The sequence below is a fragment of the Trichoderma asperellum genome, chromosome 5, assembly GCF_020647865.1.
Source record: "Trichoderma asperellum chromosome 5, complete sequence".
NCBI lineage: Eukaryota > Fungi > Ascomycota > Sordariomycetes > Hypocreales > Hypocreaceae > Trichoderma > Trichoderma asperellum.
The window spans coordinates 3,153,532-3,173,426 of record NC_089419.1 but is presented as its reverse complement, the minus strand read 5'-3'; the positions used below and the strand labels follow the sequence as shown (position 1 = coordinate 3,173,426).

Genomic DNA, 19,895 nt, shown 5'->3' with positions numbered 1-19,895 from the left:
GAGAAGTGAGAGAGAAATAGAGAGAGAGAGAGGCTATGTGGCTGGTGCAGCTGTCAGGTAGTGCTACGAAGGCGACTTCCTGCTTTGGGCATAAAGCTGCTAGCGGGCTGAATGTCAGCATCTGGTTGTGCACCATGGAATATACAGTGAGTAATCCCATTCTATACAAGTATGGAGTACTTAATTTACAGTTCTACTTTTCAGCCCATGGTGTGTTATACTAGTACATCTAGCCAGCCTCGACAGTTCACTGCCTTTTATTGCAGTGCAGATTCCTGAGCGACGCCGTTGTTCCGCAGCCCGGTGGTATCATGGGACCGGGTGGCGCGAGACTTGGTGCCGGCTATAGCCATCCCGCTGGCTAAGGCTACCTAGCTACTCAGGCACCTAAGGCACCTAAGGCATCGGACGCCTTATAAGCTGGGTGTGTTGGTAGATCTAAACCGTGGCTCCGAAATAGACTGTGACTCCTGATATGAAAGAGCTATTCTTTGTATTCTGCTGGGGGAAGAGAGGGCGGTGGGCAGCGTTGGACTGAAAGACAGTTTTTACAGTTCAGGTGGCGATATGTTACAGAGAACCAGCCATAGAGCCTCCAGATTATTGGGTTTTCCACCAGGTGTCGGGATGTAACGCTTGTATCCATCTACTTTTCTAAAAAGGTTCAATGTGAGGCAGTGTTCTGTGCTGCTAAATACCTACCAGCAGTGCAGTATGAGTCAAAATTTCGAACAGTCAGCGGATGGCAGTCCGAGAGACTTCGAGGGCTTTGGTCTTTCTGTTGCCTCAATTGGTGCGAGTACATCAACTCTCTTTAAGCTGTAAATCTCACCAAAATTGCCGCTGCTTTCCGCAACTTCCCATCATACAGTAAAAGCCTCTTCACAGCAATCTTAGTGACTCGTATATTTCATGCCTTCATGTCGCACGTTCCTCGAATAACCGCCGGATCCTTTACTCATCGGCTGAACTCTACAATAGCCCAATGCGCAGCAGTTCATATATGTGGCGCAGCTGGGGTACTCTGAATCACAGGCGACCGACTGTGGCGCAGCCTAATCCAGACTTTGGTGCTAACAGTGGCGGCCTCTCGACCCTGCCAGGAACAGCATCGTCACATGCCGCGCAAGGCTGTCATCGGCCGTATATGAGCATCGGCGAAGCCTCTGGAGGATTGGTCACACCTCGGTGAATGCTAAATAGACACTATTAAGGATAATCTATTAATCGAAATATATATATATATATTTCTCTATAAATTTTCTAAAGGCGCTCTACAATTTCTGCTTCCTGCAAGAACAACTATAGCACAAACAAGCATTAGCAGCTGAAGATCCATCTAGTCGATCGTCTCACTGCCACTATCGTTTCGACCTATACCCTTTTTCCTTTCCTAATTTTTTTTCCTTCTTCCTTCTTCCTCTTTAATCTCACCCATAATACCTATTATGCCAACCGCTGCTGTCCTAAATCCACATCCACATCCACATCCCTTTACTCAACATCTTCCAATCGACGCACCTTCACAGCGCAGTGAGCGCCACGTCGCACCCGCGATGCCTCACGCTCACGAGACGAAGCCTCTCTGGCTCGTCCACCCGCGCCTCGACGCCGGCGAATATCGCGACAAGCTGATCGGCAGCGTCGTCAAATACCCAGACCTCCCCACCGAGCGACACATCCCCTACCGCGAGGGCACAAAGATGCCCCGGGAACTGGTTCCCAGCCTCGATCCCAAGCCTGTACAGGTCCGCGACGTCAAGTTTTGGACACGACGCATCAAAGATGCCGGCGTCTCTGCGAAGCTCAATGAGATTCTCGACGCGTTTGTCGATAGGGCCAAGGAGGATACCAGCGAGAAGATGGCGACTGTAGCGCGGGTGTGGCACATGGATTCGCCAGGCGAAAAGTTCAAGGAGCTCCTGAAAAACAAGCAGTACTTTGAGGAGCTGTTCGACCTATTACGGGATAACCACGGACAAGGCTACTTCATCACCGACATCGTCACCCTCACAAACATGGAAATCAGCGACGCCTCAGGCCGCTCATCCGGAGTTGGCGCCGAAGTAAAGGTCCCCGTGCCCGATCCCAGCTTCAACCTCAATGTCGGTGCTGGCGGCCGCTTCCAGGTCCATCGCGAAAAGGGATACTCAGCGTGTTATGAAGAAGAGACCATCATTTTTCTCGGCTACCGGCTCGTACGGCTCGAGAAGGTGGAGGGTAAGAGGGCAAAGCTGGGACGAATGTTCCTCGGCAACAAGAGCGGCTTCACGGTACGCGACGGATTCGACTACTGGCCGGAAATGGTGGAGAGAGCTGTAGAGGGGAACTCGGAGCCTTTCCTCGGAGGCATGGACGAAGTGAGGAGGCCCGAGGAGGAGGAGAGTGCTGCTGAGTATGACGCGATTGCGGAGGAACTAGGATATGACTTTGAAGTGGTGGGATAAGAAGGACAGCATTGGCTCTGGGTAAAGACTCATTTAGCGTTACGAGACTCATGATTACATTACGGAAGCATTGAAGCGGGCGAAACAGTGGCATCTGTGCTGGGCTGAGACCTTAGATCTAGTGGGTCGAGCCGGCGAAACTATATTCTAATAGATCTAGCTAGCGAAATGATATTTAGCTAAAGACATTTGATTTGATTGCGAAACCTACATGTACTCAGATGTATACACTGTTTGTTTAACCCAACATACGTGAAAGGATTCACTGCCGAATGCTGGATCAATATATCATCGAGTGAAATACTATGCAGGCATATTTAGCCTACTTAGCAGTGTATAAAGTAGAAGACATGTCATATGTAGGTGCCTAGAGCTTCTAAATACAGTTCGCAGTACATAATACAAATACGTCCATAACGAGGCTCGGCAGCTCTTCGTAAGGCATACTCGAACTCCAGGGGACCGGTAAGAAGCCATCACAGTTTCCATTAGCAAGATCACAAAAGTAGTCAAACAAGGTTACTGCCAAAATGAAGTCCTTATACTATTTAATCAGCTCTCTACAACTCATGCTATCCCAAAAGCACCTCCCAGTCCTCTCAGAGTTCGCAGAAGAGACAAAAGAAAAATCCAAGTAGTCGCAGTTCGCCAGGGCCTTCAAAGGGGTGGTATCGTGTCATGGCCCACCTAGGTGTTCCGTGCAAATGTTCCATCCATAGCAGAAAAAAAGGGGGAAGGGCCTGTTCTAAGGTTTCGAGGAGAAGAGGCAGTGCCACATATAAAGACAAAAAAAAAAAAAAGACCCAATTGAGTCGACGTGTTACCGCCGTGGCGGTGAATCCCAATGCTATACAAACTCCAAGGCGCCCGTGCGAAAGATATGTAACAATGTGCAAAATGGTATAGTGTGAATATGTGGTATGTGTGAACGTGAGGGTGTGAGCAATGCTTGGTGGCTCCGTTTATACCTATGGCCCTGATATCGCATTGGTATTTGGGTGATGAGTAACGGATTTTTCGAGATCTAAACTTTGGTATCTCCGTTTTCGTGAATTCGTCTGCTGCTAAAAGTTGAGCAAGTCTATCTTAGCTTGATGAAGTTCCGCCATTCGAGCTGTGATTTGAGCCGTTAGATTCAGAGCTGCCGCTTCTTTCACGGCGTAGTGGGCTCGCCCCCTGTTGTATCGCATCGCTGTAGCTTGGAACAGGATCCTCGGGTAAAGCTGGCTGGCCGTGTCCTGCAGGCCTTATTGTTGCCGATGATTCGCCCCTACTGCGGTTCACAACATGGATAAGAGGCGTGTACTCCTCCTCCTCGCTGTCACTGCTATACTGTCGATTGCGGCCCTGGTGGAGCCTTGGGCTTGAGTAATCGGGCGGCGGGTTGGTAGCGTCTTCAAGATGGAGCTGGAGGGGGTTCTCATCCAAATGCCGCTCGTCGGCGGGATTCGTGCTGCTGCTACTAGGCTCACCATTCTCATCTGACGGCACGAGCTGGGCAAGGGAGATATCGGTTGGACTCCTGACGGGACCGGGGCTAGTGGGGGGAAGAACTCTGAAATTTCCGCTCCGTGATCGCCCGTGCTGTGCGTTCAAGTTCATGTCATTTTCACCAACTCGGACGTTGTACGGTGTGCCGCTCACAGAGTGCCGATGACCGCGGCCCTGTGAATACGTAAAGCCGTCTTTGGTACCAGTTTCCAGGAGAATGCTGCCCTGCTCAGAACCGTACGGGGGCGGGGGAGCCAAACTGCCCGTGACAGGGGCTAGACCCCATTTCTTGACATTTGCCTCAATGAAGACGAAGCCAGACTGACCGAAATTGACGTGGACTGAAGCGGGGCCGTTCGCTCCGATGGCTGGAAAGAAGTTTTGGGACTTTAAGCCGTGAACCACCTCTTCGAGCTTCTTGCCGTTTCGTGTGAAGAAAATGACGCCTGTCCGTGGTCTGTATCCAACGCCAACAACATCGCCAGTGACAATCTGAGGACCATATGGGGTTCGGCTGAATGGCTGGTTATAGTGTCGTGAGCCGTTGGAGTGATACGCGACGGAATACTTGTGGTAGCCTACAGCCGTTGTTAGAACCATGAGACACAAATTACGCTCGTCGTTATGCAAGCCAAGAAAAACAAAATAAAAACCTACCTGGTAGCCTAAAGAGAGGATATGGCTTGGTGGCCATTCCGATAGCGATCAGCGTATTCTCGGGCTTGTCGTAAACCTTGGCTTCCCAGTAGTAGACGTCGTTCTGCTTAGGCACGGGCAAGTTGCTCATGACGGTGCACTCGGAGTCGAAGAATTCAATTTCGGTTCGGGCCTCGACGAAGCAATTCGCAATTTCCAGCTCGGGTTCAAACTCCCAGGCGGAGACACCTTTTTCTTGGATAGCAAGGTATTGTGAGAGCGAGATGTCTGTTTGCGCGGACTCGGGAGGATTCGCAGTAATGAATGCTGGGTTTCAAATAGTTAGTAAATCGTCTGCAGTGGCAGTAATAATGCACTGGCAGCGTAGCACACCTTTAGCCCTCAAGTATTCTGTCCTTGACATGTCGTCCATGTTCTCCAAGGCCTCGGCCTCTTCTCTTGCAAATGCCTGCTCATCGTCATATTCACCGGGTCGGCCGATACGATCGAGAATAATTCGGCCTGAGCCAGCGCATCCAGATGCCCAAAAGATAAATACAATAAGAAAGATGAGGACGATGGAGCCAAACGAGGACACCAGACCGATGATGACGCCCGTCAAGGCGGAAGACGGTGACGACGCCATGGTAACGGAGGATTTCAAATCAAGCCGTCGGGTCGGTGCGGCAAGTGAAGTCACAATCTAGCATTCGCTCGCAGCGAAAACAAAGACAGACTCCGCAGAGTCAAAAAGACGGTACGGCGTCTCCGCCGCGACGGTCGCAGCGCCGTGAGCGTTGCCTTGCGTTGGTGAGGAGGCTGCGGGGGATGGTGCTCCAAAGGTTGATCTGCAGCGTCAAGAGCCAGAAACGTTGGGCGCAAAGCTGCAAGCGGTTCTGCAGACCCCGGACTCGCTACAAAATATCGAGAGTGTCGTCGCCCGCACGTTCGAAGCAAGAGGAAAACAAAAATGATTTATCGGACCGTTCCGGAGCTGCCGCTACCAGAGGGCACAAGAAAAAAAAGTTGACGGTTGATGGAAGAGAGTTTGCGTTTTCGGGTCGCCACACCTGGAGGGAGAGCGACTCAGAAGGGTGGCCTGGAACGGGTTGTGAGGCGTTGTAGCGAGTACCGGCGACGTGCTTGTTTTTGAGCGCAGGCAGTGGCGGGCACTAAAGCTATAGCGGCGAATGCCTGGATACAGCACAGCCGTAAGACCCAACCAGCGCCGGGCTTCTGGCAGGGACCCAGAACGAAAAAGAGGCCTAGAGGAATACGGGCTAAAGGCTGAGAGGGATGAGATCAAGTGGGTTGGATGGCAGCAGAAGAAGCGTCCGATGCCAGCGTGCGCGAATACAATAGAGAAAGGAAAGGGGCAAAACTTGGGGGGAAACAAAGGAGACGATGCCTGTAGAGGCCCAAGAAATGGAAGGAATACAAGAAAACAACAAGAGAACAAGAACAAGAAACAATGATTCGCAGCTGCTGCACGACAACTCGCGAGAAACGGAGAAGACAAAGGATTCGATCTAGAGAGTTTGCGTTCCACGTTGGGCGAAGGCTGGGACGGGCAGAGGAGAAAAGGGAAAAAAGTGGAATATCAGGCCAAGGGACGGCTGGTACAGGGTACATGGTGGCCGGGGCGGAGAAGTACATGCGGGCAGCGATGCGGCAGATAGGGTTTTGCGTGACGGCTCCGGGGCAGCGGCTATCTGGGCAGCGGGGGAGCCCAAGTACCGGCGGCTGCTCCAGACTCGTCTGCCTGGCCGGGTACTGGTGACATGGCGGGAGCTGCGCTTCTTTTTTTTCGCTCTGGCGCCAGTGGATCGTGTGACGCAATGCTTTGCGTATGGGCGCAGCCTCGTGAGCGCGCAGCAAATAATCAGCCCAGCCGGCCCAGCGCCGAAACGCTGAGGCATGGCAGCATCTGCATTCCCATACACGCCGCCGCATTTGCTTGTGCAAACCGAGTCTGGATATCACCTCCAAACTCCTCTTTTTTGTTTCTCTTCCCGCACATTCCCAGCTGGACCCCTTCGGACGACCCGGCGTCTAATTCAGAGCATTGAGCTTTGACCAGCTGCAGCCCCTGTAGTTTCACCCACACAGCTCGGGTTTCAAGCCACTTGCACGCTGTATCGGCCTGTCAATGCGGGCTTATGCGTGCCATTTGCCCAGGGGCTCTGGTTGTATCAATTGCTGCTATTCATAGCACGCAGCCGCTCAGCTAGCATCTCAGGTAAGAGTCCGGAGCAGTAGTACTACTTGATACCACTACCTATTACCCCGTATCGAAATTAGGTATGTTGGAGAGTCATTGGGATATCTACTTCGTAGTTAGCCTAATCACTGATAACCGTTTGAATACATACTTTCATACCAAAAAAATAAAAGAAGCGCGGCGCAAGGGCGGACACTGTGAGACCACGCCGCTATCCAATGTTCTGGTTCTGGTTCCTGGCTTGAATCTCCGCATACTGTAACACACACCACACGCACGTAAGATCTTTAAAATAGTGCCTGGTATTGCTTTGAGCATACTTTATAGCAGTAGCCTCCCCTGTGTGTTTATTTGTCTTTGAGTTGCCCAATTGGTGCCATTAGATATTGCAAGGTTGTATTACTACTTGTGCAAGTGCCAAAAGCCCAAAATGGAAATATTTTGTAATCAATAATGAAGCGTTGTCGTATTTGTCCCTTGTCCATTGACTTTGAACAGAAAATACAATACCCAACTAGGTAGTATTAATCGCTGCCCGGATGTATCTCGATGTGACCTTTGCCGTGTACAAGGGGGATCTCTGCTGCTAAGCAGTCCTGCTAATTGCCGCCACAACTCTTATTTAGGAGTCTAATAGTATACAATTCTTTTCTCAGTAAATACTGTTTATATATATAGGCGATTTCTCTACCCCATATCATGGTTCAGAACATCCATGCATCAAAGCTGCATCATGCGTCTGATTGGCCGACAATATGCAATATGCGCTCGATATGCGCCTCTCACGAGGCTGGCGCTTAATGAAGAAAGCGCAGCAAAATTGGCCAAATCCATCGTAAGATGCGTCTAATTATCAGGTAGAAACTCCAGCTATCCTCTCTGATTGTCCCACTATCAATCCCTCGTCTGTCCAACATTCTGCTCTCTTCTTTCCAAGTCTTCAGTGCCGTTGTCTAAGTGCTATTTAATCTGTTGTTTAACCATATTAACGATGCCGCCGAAAAGGCTCATGCCTGACAGCTACCGAGTGGGGTGGATATGTCCGTCAGAAGTAGAACAGATCGCAGCGATGGAAATGTTGGATGAAGAACACATGCCTATCGAGCAAGACTTTACAGATCACAACGTTTACAAACTCGGCAGCATAAATGGCCACAATGTTGTGATTGCCGGCCTCAATCAGACAGGCAATTGTTCTGCGGCTACAGTCGTTACACAGATGAGGATGACATTCAAGAACCTCAGATATGGCTTACTAGTTGGCATTGGAGGTGGTGTGCCGGTAGAGACAGACAATGGGATGATCCGGCTGGGCCATGTGGTGGTCAGCAAACCGACTGGCGAGCACTCTGGAGTGATTCAATTTGACCACGGTAAGGCAAGGAATGGCCTTTTTGAACGTACCGGTTCTATTATGCCTCCGCCAGCTGTACTCCTCAACGCTGCACAAGCCTTGGCCGTGCAACGGGATAGGATGGACTACGATCCTGTTTGGAAAGATACACTGAGATTCAAGACAGAACGCCGAGGACTGCGGCGGTTCAAGTTCCCGGGTATCGCGAACGACCATCTGTATCTGCCAGATTACGATCATCAGCAACAGGGAGTGTCTTGCGAGAAAGGAGGATGCAGTTCAGAGCAACGAATTCCAAGACCAGTCGGTGAGGATGACGACGAGGCTTTTGTTGTTGTGCATAGAGGCAATATAGCGTCTGGGGAGCTGTCGATTAGAGATGCTAAGCAGAGAGATGGCCTGTCGAAGCAACACGGAGTTCTATGCTTTGAGATGGAGGCCGCGGGAGCACTTACCGGTTTCCCTTGTATGGTTATTCGGGGCATTTCCAATTATTGCGACTCCCATAAGAACGGCATCTGGGACGGGTTTGCAGCAGCGGCCGCCGCGGCTTATGCTAGGCAGTTATTCTTTCATCTACCCATCGATTCAGAACAGGGGTAAGCATAACCTTGTGGCGTAGCTGGTCAATAGCTATACAACTAACTCTTCAAGCAAGAACATTTAATAGTCACTATACACCAACCGCTTACAGGCTTCCATTCTATCTACCTGAGAATCGGGTCCCAAAGTTTATTTCTAGGCAAGAGGAGCTTGCACAAATGCAAAAGGCTCTCAGGGGCACGGCTCAGCTTCGTCGTGTCGTTGTCCTTCATGGATCTAGAGGTAGAGGCAAGACCCAGCTAGCCATCGAATACGCTCAGCGGCACCGTGAAGATTACTCGGCAATTGTTTGGATAAACGCGAGAGATGAAACAGCGATTAACCAAAGCTTCGTTGGATTGGCGACATGGATCTTCAGCTATGACCCATCAGCGAATTACATCTCTGATGCGATTCAAAGCAAAATTCAAAACGAAATCGTGATAGCAGTCAAAGGGTGGTTTGATGAGCCTGCGAACGATTCTTGGCTGATTATTTATGATAACCATCTTTTTCCAGATCCAAGCATTCTCGATACTGAGGATACTAGGGATACTAAGGATACCTCTAAGGATACCAGGGATACTATAGATACTTCACTTATTGATAAAGAGAACACTTCCCACACAGATTCTATTAACTCGAGAAAAGCAAAGACACAGAGGGCATTTGATATTCGCAAATACATACCAGAGTCTAACCATGGTGCTGTCATCGTGACTGCACCACGATTTTTAAGTAAACTGGGGCATTGCATTGAAATTGGAATGTTCGAGCAGGTTGAAGATAGCCTGGACCTTTTATCATCTTCGTCTTGTCGGGAGAATATAAGACAAGGTAAGCAGTCTCAGTCATCTTTGAGAACAACAGACTAAGCAACTTTTGAGATAGACAAATCGGCGGTCCTTCTTGCGCGGCAGCTTAGTGGACATCCTCTGGCCCTCGCATCAGTGGGAGCTTATTTGAAGCAAGCGTCCATATCATGCACCGAATATCTCCAACTATACGAAAAGTCTTTGACACAAATGGATGAAACCCATCCAAACCTGAAATCGTCATTTAGAACCTTGAGCGCGATATGGAATATCTCGCTTGCGCACATTGAGGAGCAAAACGCAAATGCAGCCCTTCTACTCCGTCAATGGGTATACTTCGATTGTAACGACCTGTGGTATGAGTTACTACAGGACGGCGAATACAAGCCAGACTGGCTTCGGGAATTAACAAGAGATAGCCTCACATTTCATACTACAATGGGCCTTTTATGCAATTACGGACTTGTGCAGGCTGATATACCCAATACACCTTATACGATGGATCATACAGAGTCTGACGGTTATAGCGTGAATTCAATCGTCCAATATTGGATGTTCTATCATGTCCTTGATCAGAAGCCCTGCGAGGAGATAGCTCGAGCGGCGTTTCACTGCGTAGGCTTTCATGCCCCGAACGAAGAACAGCCCGAGCTTTGGTGGTCGAAGCAACGGCGACTCCTAAAACATGCAGAACAATGCTATGATACCATGCATATAGAAAATGAAGAGCTGGGGCTATTGCATGCTGTGGCTGCCATATTTGCCGGCCAAGACCGGTTCAGTAAAGCTGAAGCCGTGTTTATGCGGGCAATTCGAAAACTCGAGAAAGCATGTGGGCCAGAAAGCAAATCAACCCTTATCACAGTTTACAATCTGGCAGGCCTCTATTTCTATCACGACCGGCTGAAGGAAGCTCAAGCCATGTATGAACGGGCACTTCGAGGGTTTGAGAAAGTGCAGGAACTAGAAGACGGATCAATAATTAACACCGCCGTCGAACTAAGACTGGACTGCCTCATGAGCCTTGGAGATATTTGCTCCAAACATGGCGAATTGCAAAACGCAAGGCAGTATTACCTCCGTGCACACGAGGGCCTTTTGCAGGCTTTTGGAGCATATTCCCAGGACGTTATGTGGTTATCAAAGAGATTGGAGGAGATTATATTGTAACTACTAATACCTTAACTTACACCAATTTATTTTGTACAGTCCTGCTTGGATCCTAGGTATTAAGATTTACATAGAGTACCTACCTAGCGTCACTTTAAACTTGAAGGGGGGCAGCAAAGGAATAGTTCATATAAGCGGGGTGAAATCGTCATTTATTTAAAAACTGGGGGGAATAACTATATATCTCAAATCACAAATCACAGCCTTCGTTCATCGTTGCGTTACGTGTGACCGCCGTGTCTGTCTGCATACAAAAGAAAGAAAGACAAAAGAGACATCCATACCACCCACTTCCCAAACCTCATCAAAAGTACCAATAATAATAACCAGCCAAGTCTTCAAGAGAGAAAAAAAAGAACAGCATTCAATTATTCCACATTTGCCAACCCATAAGTAAACCCGGCATCCCATCATCCCATCATCATATCAACAACTCTCCTCTCCCTTTCAAATTTCAGAGTTCTCGTCAGTGTTTGTACGTCGATAACCGCTCTTGGTTCGTCTCGCCCTGCGCTCCTCTCTCTCCCTCCTCCTCTGCTCTCTCAGCTCAGGCATCGGGTGGTGGTAGCTCTTGGTGCCGACTTCACTCTCGCCCTCCTCAGGGATACTCTCACCAAGAGTAGTCGAGCCACCACTGCCACTAGCCGTGCCAGACAGCAAACTCTCGCTCAACTGGCTGTCTGTTGCCGCGCCGGTAGCTCGCTGGTAGGCAAAGTCTCGTTGGGCAACCTTGTCAGCCGCCCGCAGTCGTCGAGCCTCGGCGCGCAGTCTCTCGGATTCCCTGTTCTCTCTGCGGTCTGCGGTCGAGTACACCTTTCGGATACCACCGCTTCTAGTCTTGGGGGGTTCAGCCTTGGGAGGAGGGTCCGAAGTAGGCGTGGGTTCCTGGTGAAGAAGCAGTTCGGACGTTGCGCCAACGGAAGATTCAGCCGCGTTTGTAGATCCTTCCCATTCTGAGCCTTCGGCCTCTTTGTTGATTCCACCAACGCGGGCGGCCTTTTCGTGACGGTAGCTGCGCAGGAACTTCTTGGCGTCTCGCTCTGCCTTTTCATCCACGACGCCCTCGAATTCGTTTGAGCTGGTGCTCTTACCCTTTTCGCCGCGTCGCTTTCTGCGCTCAGCCTCGCGAGCTTCCCTCTTCTTCTTGCGCTTCTCGCGCGCAAAAATGTCACTCGCACCGGCAGTGATGCCGCTCAGAGCAGTGCTTTCCGTAATTACAGTGTGGCCATCATCCTCGTGGTCGTCGTAGCGCTTATAGACACTTCCACCGCCCAGATCAGTCGAGCGGGTGGCATTGGAGAGAATCGTTCCATTGGGACCCTTGCGACGCAGAACCGTAGACTTGTAGTCGTCCCAATCGTCGTCTTTGAAGTGGATACCGCCGTTCTTGGCCCAGAAGAAGAACCAGATGCCCGTTACGACAAAGACAACGCCGATGAGCGCGAAAAGGAAGAAGAAGCCGGCATTGTTGATGTCGTGGGGGTCGAGAACACCTTTGGACGGATCGTTGGTTCGCTTGGCGAGTCGAGCAAAGAGGCGGGCTCCCTCGGCGAGAGGGCCATCTGCAGAGCTGGGGAAGGTGTCGGTGTCGATAACATCGACAGTCTGGGTGCCGGTGAGGGCCTGTCCGGCACTCGCCAGCGCCGGCGCCATATTGATGGATGGAGGCTTTACTGGGCCGCCGTGTTGGAATGCGGAATGTCTCGCCGATTGAATAAAACGTGGAAAAGCTGCGAATGGGCCAATCGCTGTCGTGTCGGTCAGCCAGCGAGAGCCTCTCCAAAAGAGCCTGGGCTATGCGCTTGAGAAAACAAGACGAGATTTGTCTATCTCACTCTTGAAAAAATGCCGTGACGTTATCAACAACAACAAAAGTTGAGGTTGAAGAGTGCAGAAAAGCGCTAACGAAAACAAAGCGTGCGTGCGTGCAAGTGGTTAGGCAGAATCCTGCAGCCAGTGCTGTTCCTCCAGAAACCAGGGGGCTGGGGTGGGCGTGGAGTTTTTTGGCAGTGCTGACGACGATTCGCCCGCAGCAGGCCAATCCGCTAACTTTGTTTGCTTTGAATGGCGAGAAAAAAAAATGTGAATTCGGGTATGCTTTTTTCTTTCTAAAGTTTACGTCTATTCAGTCAAACAATGCATCAACGGCTTCTCTTAAAATTTCACACGTTATCAAATAACTTGAAGTTACGCCATCAATGTTAGATACCTCAATACTTGTAAACCAAAAATAGCTCTCTAGTGACAGCATCAAGCGTGCAGTAAGCAGCACAGCTCGCTGGCCCAGCAACGCCCCACAAGATCGATCCATCCAATCACGCCCGGAACTCAAAGCCCATCTATCCAGGCCATCTAGTTACTAGATGGACGCCCGGCATCCAGCCCGACGAAGCTTATACGGAGTACACGAAATTCAACATGGACTCAAAATTCTACCTACCTTCTACTCATTTTCCGCAGTGGATACATAGAAAGTTCCGTGCTGTTATGGAGTACTGTATTGGTTGGCTAGTACATATTTGCGAGTCGAAAAAAATAGCGTGCATGGCAAGACAAGAGACAAACACCCGCTGATCCACATTGGACCTACGTGGTGGCTTCTCAGCTTTTGTGATTCACCGCCTGGGCCGGCTCCCTGCATGAGGACCAGAAATTACGATGGAGTTGGGCGTATTTGCTCCATTCCATCAAAGTGCCTTGGTATCCATCGGATCGGTACTTTGCAGCAAAGAAATCGGTCACATTTTGGTATGCTAGTTTGAAAAGAAACGCCCCAGAGGCTATTAATTGTGACAGTAGAAAGCAAGGCTAGAGCTAAATCATAAATACATGTCTTTCAAAAGAAAAAGAAAAGAAAAGAAAACAACAAAAATGAAATAAGTAAAAAAAGCACTTTTGGTTCATCATCATGTCATGAACGAAGTCATCAAGCCAATCAATCAATCCCTCTTCATGCCTCCCAGCAGGCGCATTGCTATCCAAACACCCCTCCGCCCTCGCTCCGTAAGCACAAAAAAGAAGAAGAAAGAGAGGAAAAAAGACTCCCTTTCCCTGCAGCAAGCAATCCTATCTAGTCCATAATATCACGTCCTCCTCGAGCCATGCATGCATGTAGTACTCCTCGCATTATGCGTGCTAGCCCACAAGGGTAAGCCGTGAGGGGTATTGAGTCCGGCTCGAATGCACGTGGTCGCCAATCACAGCAATCTTCTCTCTTTCGAAGGATGAAAGGAGAAGAAGGGGGGAAGAGTTGAGAAAGGAGCACGGGGAGACAGATTGGAATGCCAGTTGAGAAACAAGAAAAAAAGAGCCCCGCGTGTATACGGCAGAGGGAGTGAAGGGGGTGCGAACCCCCGTTGCTCATACATTCTATCGCTTTCGTAACATTTGATGAGACATGAATAAGATCAAATAATTCGATGATTTCCTCCTCTTAACACAAAAAGGGCCGCTAAGATAATAGACTGAATATGTCCCAAAACCAGAAATGAAAAATAAAATATTGAGGACTTTGATCCAATACGTCTTCCACATCGTGCTAGCCTTGGGAATGCCGTCAAAAGGCGGGAGATGGACATTGTCGGGATTATGGATTATGCCCAGCAGAAACAGCCCTCCTCAAAGATGGCGCCATTTCCCATGCGGCAAGGTCGGGAGAGGAGTCAGACCAGCTTCTCTCAGCTCGCCCAATCGAGCTCAATTATCTCACCGACACGCTCTGCAGGCAGCACGACTCGCAAAGCAAGAGTAGCATGTAAACGAAGAAGAAGGAAAAAGAAAGGAAAAGATGAGATAAGATGAAATAAACCAAGAATACCGTCCGCATGTATCAACGTGTCCGCCCAGTAGAAACCTCAACACAATATCCTTCCATCGCCAACTATTTTTTGGGGGTATCAGAATGGTTTACCGCCGTAGAATGGCGGCAGGGTATATGAACCACCAAGACAAGCGCAAGATGTGAAGGCAGTTAGAAGAGAAGAGAAGAGAAGAAAAATTTGTAAAAAAATAAACGAAAATTGAAAATCAAAAAAGAAATATCGTCAGCAGGCAACCCCCAAAGGGAGTTAAGACGCTTGCTTCCGCAAATCGAGATCGATACAAAAGATGAAAGAAGAAAGCTGCATATTTTGTTTATCATGTCATTAGTCGTGAATTTTATATCGTGAATTTATTTTATTCATCAAACATGATGTTTTGGTCGTAATCATTAATAATCGTGAGCAGCAAGAGATGGATCGTAGGGTGCATGTTCATAAGTAATGCGTTCATACGAGTCATAGGGTTCAAATGGGATATGCTCATACGGGGCATGCTCATATGGGCCACGCAGCGGAGCATAGATGCGGCTGTGGACATCGGACTGGCTGGTTGCGCGAGGGCGATGAGGTAGTGCCTTGCGCTCCATGCGAGAGCTTCGGGCATCATCAAGCTGGTAAATGGTGCTCTCCTTATCGCTGCCAGCACGAGAAGCGCCTGGGGGCCCCGAACCCGGAGCCCCGCCTCGACCGCTGCTGAAGGTGATTTCGCCTCCGTCGCACTCAATCTGAGCACCGGGCATCTTGACGACTGCTTGCCCAGAAACCTTGATGGTGAAGTCATCGTGGGCTGCGGAAGATTGAGTGGTGTGGCCAGTAGTGTGACTTCGCCTGTAGTCGCTCTCGTCGTGGCTTCCGCTGCTCCTGGTGGATCGGCTGCTGGCCAACTCTCCACGTTTGGATGCCTTGCGTAGCGACTCAGCAGTCAAGGGCATCGGCGTGCCTCCGCTGACATCTTCCTGGTACCGCAGAGCATCAAAGTACCGGTTGTCCTCCTCAAGGCTGGCACCGCCAAAAGAATCATGAGGCCCAGGTCCGTACATGGACGCGCGACGGCCCCGGTTGCCAGCGGGAACAATGTCATATCCGTTTTGATCATAGGCGACAGAGTGGCTGCGTCGAGGCCGAGCAAGGGCAGTACGGCGCTGGTTGGGAGAGACTTCTTGGTAGAGGTCCACCTCGCCGCCCAAGTACTCGTCATCATCAAAGGCATGCGTGTCTACAAAGCCAACTGACCTTCGGTGGGCCGGCGGTGGTCGCTGCTGAGCTGGTCGCGACTGTGGGCGCTCACGTACCTGATCACGGATGTGCTCCCGTGCTTGCTCCCGCAGGTGTTCTCGCGGCTGATGTTCTCGCGGCTGCTCGCGCAAGGGCTCGCGCGGTGTCATGGGCGGTTTGTAGGCGCCTGCAGTTGGCCTTGCCGACTGGGTACGCTTTGGAGCAAATTCCGGATGAGGCATCTTCTTGCGCTCTTCTGGCATCGCCGGCTTCTTGGGCCGCGAGGGACGGCGGGCAACTTTCTGGGCCGGCTCTTCGCCATAAGCATCGAATTCCTCGGGAAAGTATTCTAAGGCCTCTGGAGGAGAGCCAAAGCCGATGGCAGAAGAGGGGCGTCCATCAAAGCGATGCCTTAGCTGCTCGCCCGGAGGAGGCGGCCCAGGCGGACCGTGTGGCCCAGGTGGTCCCATTGGGCCCTCAAAAGGGAAGTATCCCGGTGGTGGCATGCCCATGGGAGACTGAGGTGGCATGCCAGGGTGCATTGGAGGGCCCCCAGGAGGGCCCCCAGGAGGGCCAAGAGGAGAAAACATGTGAGGCGGAGGCTGAAAGCCTGGCATGCCGAATGGCGGAGGGTGAGGCCCATTCCAGCCCATATCCAGAGGAGGAGGCGGTGGGGGTGGCTGGCCTGCGTAGTAGCTTGCAGGACGAGTATGGGCTCGAGGTCGCTGCCCGGAGGCAGCAGGCTGTTGGATTCCGTAAGCAGCCGGGTCCTCAAACTGTCCTCGTCGATAGCCATTCTGGTTGACAACAGGCTGGGAAGCGGCGTGCTTGGGAGGGCCAGGCCGAGTCTTCTTGGGGCCTCTGGGCTCTCGTGGGGCTCTGGGGTCTCTGTCTTTGGGCTCGGGCCTCATCCTCCTCTGGTCGTCATCCTCTCTGGGCTTCCTCTCCATCCTCGGGCGGTCTCTGGCCTCTCGGGGACCGCGAGGGTCTCGAAGGTCCCGAGGATCGCGGCGAGGCTCCCGGTCTGTGTGCATTGGGCGTCGAGTGTCAGCAGCAACAGGCCTCATCTTCTGGCTCTTAACAGGTGCGCGTGTGTCGTCTTCAGAGTCAGTGACGCTGCTGAGGCTGGAGTCGGACTCGTCAGTCTCGGAGTCTGAGTAGCCTCTGTCGCCACGGGGCTTGCTGGTGTTGGATCGCTCAGGACTTCTCGGCGCCTCAGATTTGGCGTACTCGGATACGGCGTATCGTCGAGTGCCCTCAACGCCAATGGTGCTGCTGATGTCCTCGTCAATGTCCTCGACGTAGCCTACCATCGACTTCTTAAACATGATGTCTAGATGGAAGGTTGAATCGCCCCGGAAGGGAGCAGGTTAATAAATGGCAAAAAATCGCCTGGTGGTTATAAGTAGAAAGAGATGCCGCCAGGGCGGGGAATCTGGGTCGTTTTGAGTCGCCGTTAAGAGCGGCCGTCTATTAGGCAGCGACTACTAGTTCAGTCGGGCGTACAACCGGTCTCGTGTCGGATCAGCGGCTAGAGCAAAAACGTGGATACTGGCAATGCGGTGAAGTCTGAGTTCTGGCGGACGCTGTATGGGATGAAGCAGAGTCCGGCGGGAGTGCGGATGAGTGAGAGTTGAGTTGTGGTGTGAATGAGTATGAGTATGAGATGAGCCCCTCCTCTCAGAGTGACGGGCAGCGTAAGATAATAAAGGATGACACCAGGTAGCAAAAAAAATTTATTCTTCTCCCGCCTGCAGCTGCAGCAGAAAATGACTGGAGGACGGCGCTTTGTTGACAGGACGCAGACCCAACTGACAGCGCAGCAGCGAGGTTTTAATCGCCCGTTGTCGCTGATCCAATGGCCAGAAGTGTGTGCAGGGCAGCCAGAGCAGCGCTACGAGGGCGGGAATTGAGGGGTGCGAAGGTTCAGGTTGTGTGGCATGGAGCGGGGGGAGGGGGTGCGCTAGGGAGGGGTTTGGAGGGGCGGAGGGGGCGTGCTCTAGGGGGGTTTATGCGCTGTCTGTCGGCCGGCTGTGCGCCAAAGGACAGCCCGGTACTGTGCTGTGCCAGCGCGCAGTGGTTTGATGATGACTGCACGGATGCTGGCAGCAGCTGATGGCAAGGGAGCGCGCCCGGGCTTGAGCTTGGGCAGCGAGAGGAGCGAGAGCTGGCCAGTCTCTGGGTGCTCGTCTGTGCGGGAGGAAAGGGAGATGAAAAATGAAGAGAAAGAATGGGCAACAGACTATCAAGATGGGCGAGGCGACTATTGCTTGCAAATCCAGGTGCACTGGGCAGATGGTGGTGTGTTTACGGCGCTCGACGAGACACCAATATCGCGCGGCTGGATGCTGCCTGCAGGCTGCAGAGGAGATGCTACCTCATGCGAAGGCATGTATGTAAGATCACTGACGGTGGCTTCTGCTGATGTACAGTACTCTCACAAATCTTGCAGACGGTCAAACTCATGCTCATGCTATTGTTGCAAGAGGCATCATACTGTATTGTGCTACAGAATCAATCTCTGCTCATTACGGACTAAGGCTCAGCCATGGATGTCTCCCGAATGGACGGGTGTCAGTCCTCTCTCCACCATCCAGAAAGCCGGTGCTTCCTTCGTTTGAGCTACCACAACGCGATACACGCAGCTCAAATCGCCGTCTCGCCTTTTCTTCGTGGGTCGTGGGCCAGTCTCAGGCCTGCAGCGCTGCACAGTGCATCGGCAGCTGGCACCGCCTGACCCTCCAGTTGCTGCTTAGCCCCGTCTCAACGAGTGGCCGAGGGCGGAGGTGCCGCACCACCTTTTCTTGCCTCGAGCACGACGATGGACGCTGGCGAATGGGAAGCCGGGCGAGTTGCGAGGATCGCGAGTCTCGCGCAGGGTTTGACGAGGGTCAGGAGGGCATCTGCTACTACGACTACTCTTACGAAGCATAAGATGAGAGAAAGCAACATATACGAATATACTGTACGGGGCGCTGCGAGCACGATTGTCTGTCGCAGCAAGCGCTCGCCAAAGATAGCAATGCGGGACGATGCAATGCGGTGGGAAGAAAAGAGGTTCGAACAGGGATCTTCATACTTTGATCGAAAGAAGGGGGGTGGTCCTCTTAGTTGCCCTCTACAGCAGCACTCTTCACCCTCTAGATGGAAATATCCCATCTCGCCTACCTTTTCTCAAGGACGGATGGAGACCTGCACGCGGCAATGCAGGCTCTAAACCTGGCCGCCGACGGTGACGACTACCGCAGCGTTGGAATCATGCCTAGACGGGCCCAACGACGACAAATTTTTGCTCCGTGCAGCTGGGAACGACGTCACCAGTGCTCCCAACACCAATCCCTCGGCTCGGACAAGGATTAGAAGAGACATGGTGAGATGACAAGCTAAGCAGCGAAAAACCTTCCATTTCCATTTCTCTGCTATATCCGACTTCAGGACGTGTGGAAACACCAAAATCTAGTGCCAGAGAGCTCCGGGTAGAGCCGCTACCAAATGGGATGGCCAGAGTGGAAGACGAAAAAAGCACTCACGCCCAACTGTGGAGATTCGACGGGGCCAGGCTGCGCGGCTCGTCTCTGCCCGTTGCTGGCGCCCCGCCACCTTGGATCGCCTTCTGTTCTTGATGTCTTGATGTGCGAATTGTGAAACACGGTGTCTGGCTGAAACTGTGCTTTTGTGCGTTTGGTATGTTATCTTAAACATTGCCACCGTGGATACCTGGACAGCTCAACGTTGGACAGCAGCGTCTAGTTGAACTGCCAGCTGTCTTTTCCCCGGACAGATTGAACAAAAAAAATTCTTTCCATTCTTACAGTATACGGTCTGGCTGGTGCCAGCCTCGATGGGACTAATGACACGCCAATTGGTAGCAATGGCGAAGAAGCGCAGACCACAATACGGGGGTCCGGATATTACACGTACACCTCCCAGCCTCAACAACATCCTCTATTGCTATTGCGACGACTTACTACCACCACCAAGCTCCTATTGCTACAGACGCTACTTCCCTTTTTTTCCTCCTTTCCCTGCCCAACTTGGCGGAAAATTCTTCTTAGGCCTTTGTTGGGTATCAACTGCAAAAGGGCGGCGAGCAAAAGAATAATTCTCCATCTTTGCCTCTTATAGCGCTCGTTGAGCGGTGGG

General features: G+C 51.4%; 5 protein-coding genes across 5 annotated transcripts; 2 read left to right on the top strand and 3 right to left on the bottom strand.

The window, feature by feature from the left end:
• Nucleotides 1-1,219: 1,219 nt before the first annotated feature.
• Nucleotides 1,220-2,660, top strand: TrAFT101_009174 (uncharacterized protein). Its single transcript, XM_024908988.2, has one exon. The coding sequence runs from the start codon at nucleotides 1,449-1,451 to the stop codon at nucleotides 2,445-2,447; it is 999 nt and encodes a 332-aa protein (XP_024755659.2). The 5' UTR covers nucleotides 1,220-1,448; the 3' UTR covers nucleotides 2,448-2,660.
• Nucleotides 2,661-2,984: 324 nt separating this feature from the next.
• SSH4 (Rsp5p-dependent ubiquitination, sorting of cargo proteins at the multivesicular body) lies at nucleotides 2,985-6,110 on the bottom strand. The gene is made up of 3 exons (XM_024907089.2): nucleotides 4,968-6,110; nucleotides 4,596-4,901; nucleotides 2,985-4,516 (listed from the first exon to the last, which is right to left on the bottom strand). Exons 1-3 carry the CDS (start codon nucleotides 5,218-5,220, stop codon nucleotides 3,534-3,536), a joined length of 1,542 nt encoding a protein of 513 aa, XP_024755660.1. The 5' UTR covers nucleotides 5,221-6,110; the 3' UTR covers nucleotides 2,985-3,533.
• A 1,448-nt stretch (nucleotides 6,111-7,558) lies between these two features.
• TrAFT101_009172 (uncharacterized protein) lies at nucleotides 7,559-10,918 on the top strand. Its single transcript, XM_066128557.1, has 3 exons — nucleotides 7,559-8,748; nucleotides 8,808-9,568; nucleotides 9,623-10,918. Exons 1-3 carry the CDS (start codon nucleotides 7,787-7,789, stop codon nucleotides 10,714-10,716), a joined length of 2,817 nt encoding a protein of 938 aa, XP_065984677.1. The 5' UTR covers nucleotides 7,559-7,786; the 3' UTR covers nucleotides 10,717-10,918.
• TrAFT101_009171 (uncharacterized protein) lies at nucleotides 10,831-12,655 on the bottom strand. The gene has a single exon (XM_024908989.2). The coding sequence runs from the start codon at nucleotides 12,367-12,369 to the stop codon at nucleotides 11,164-11,166; it is 1,206 nt and encodes a 401-aa protein (XP_024755663.2). The 5' UTR covers nucleotides 12,370-12,655; the 3' UTR covers nucleotides 10,831-11,163.
• Nucleotides 12,656-13,487: 832 nt separating this feature from the next.
• On the bottom strand, nucleotides 13,488-17,608 carry TrAFT101_009170 (uncharacterized protein). Its single transcript, XM_024910325.2, has one exon. The coding sequence runs from the start codon at nucleotides 17,078-17,080 to the stop codon at nucleotides 14,927-14,929; it is 2,154 nt and encodes a 717-aa protein (XP_024755664.1). The 5' UTR covers nucleotides 17,081-17,608; the 3' UTR covers nucleotides 13,488-14,926.
• Nucleotides 17,609-19,895: the final 2,287 nt, after the last annotated feature.

Excerpts from the sequence above, each read along its gene's own strand:
- TrAFT101_009174 (XM_024908988.2), top strand. The coding sequence starts at position 1,449 with ATGCCAACCGCTGCTGTCCTAAATCCACATCCACATCCACATCCCTTT.
- SSH4 (XM_024907089.2), bottom strand. The coding sequence starts at position 5,220 with ATGGCGTCGTCACCGTCTTCCGCCTTGACGGGCGTCATCATCGGTCTG. Across the intron at positions 4,902-4,967 it reads AGAATACTTGAGGGCTAAAG|CATTCATTACTGCGAATCCT; the intron begins GTGTGCTACGCT and ends TTTGAAACCCAG. Across the intron at positions 4,517-4,595 it reads TCCTCTCTTTAGGCTACCAG|GCTACCACAAGTATTCCGTC; the intron begins GTAGGTTTTTAT and ends CAACGGCTGTAG.
- TrAFT101_009172 (XM_066128557.1), top strand. The coding sequence starts at position 7,787 with ATGCCGCCGAAAAGGCTCATGCCTGACAGCTACCGAGTGGGGTGGATA. Across the intron at positions 8,749-8,807 it reads CCCATCGATTCAGAACAGGG|AACATTTAATAGTCACTATA; the intron begins GTAAGCATAACC and ends TCTTCAAGCAAG. Across the intron at positions 9,569-9,622 it reads TCGGGAGAATATAAGACAAG|ACAAATCGGCGGTCCTTCTT; the intron begins GTAAGCAGTCTC and ends CTTTTGAGATAG.
- TrAFT101_009171 (XM_024908989.2), bottom strand. The coding sequence starts at position 12,369 with ATGGCGCCGGCGCTGGCGAGTGCCGGACAGGCCCTCACCGGCACCCAG.
- TrAFT101_009170 (XM_024910325.2), bottom strand. The coding sequence starts at position 17,080 with ATGTTTAAGAAGTCGATGGTAGGCTACGTCGAGGACATTGACGAGGAC.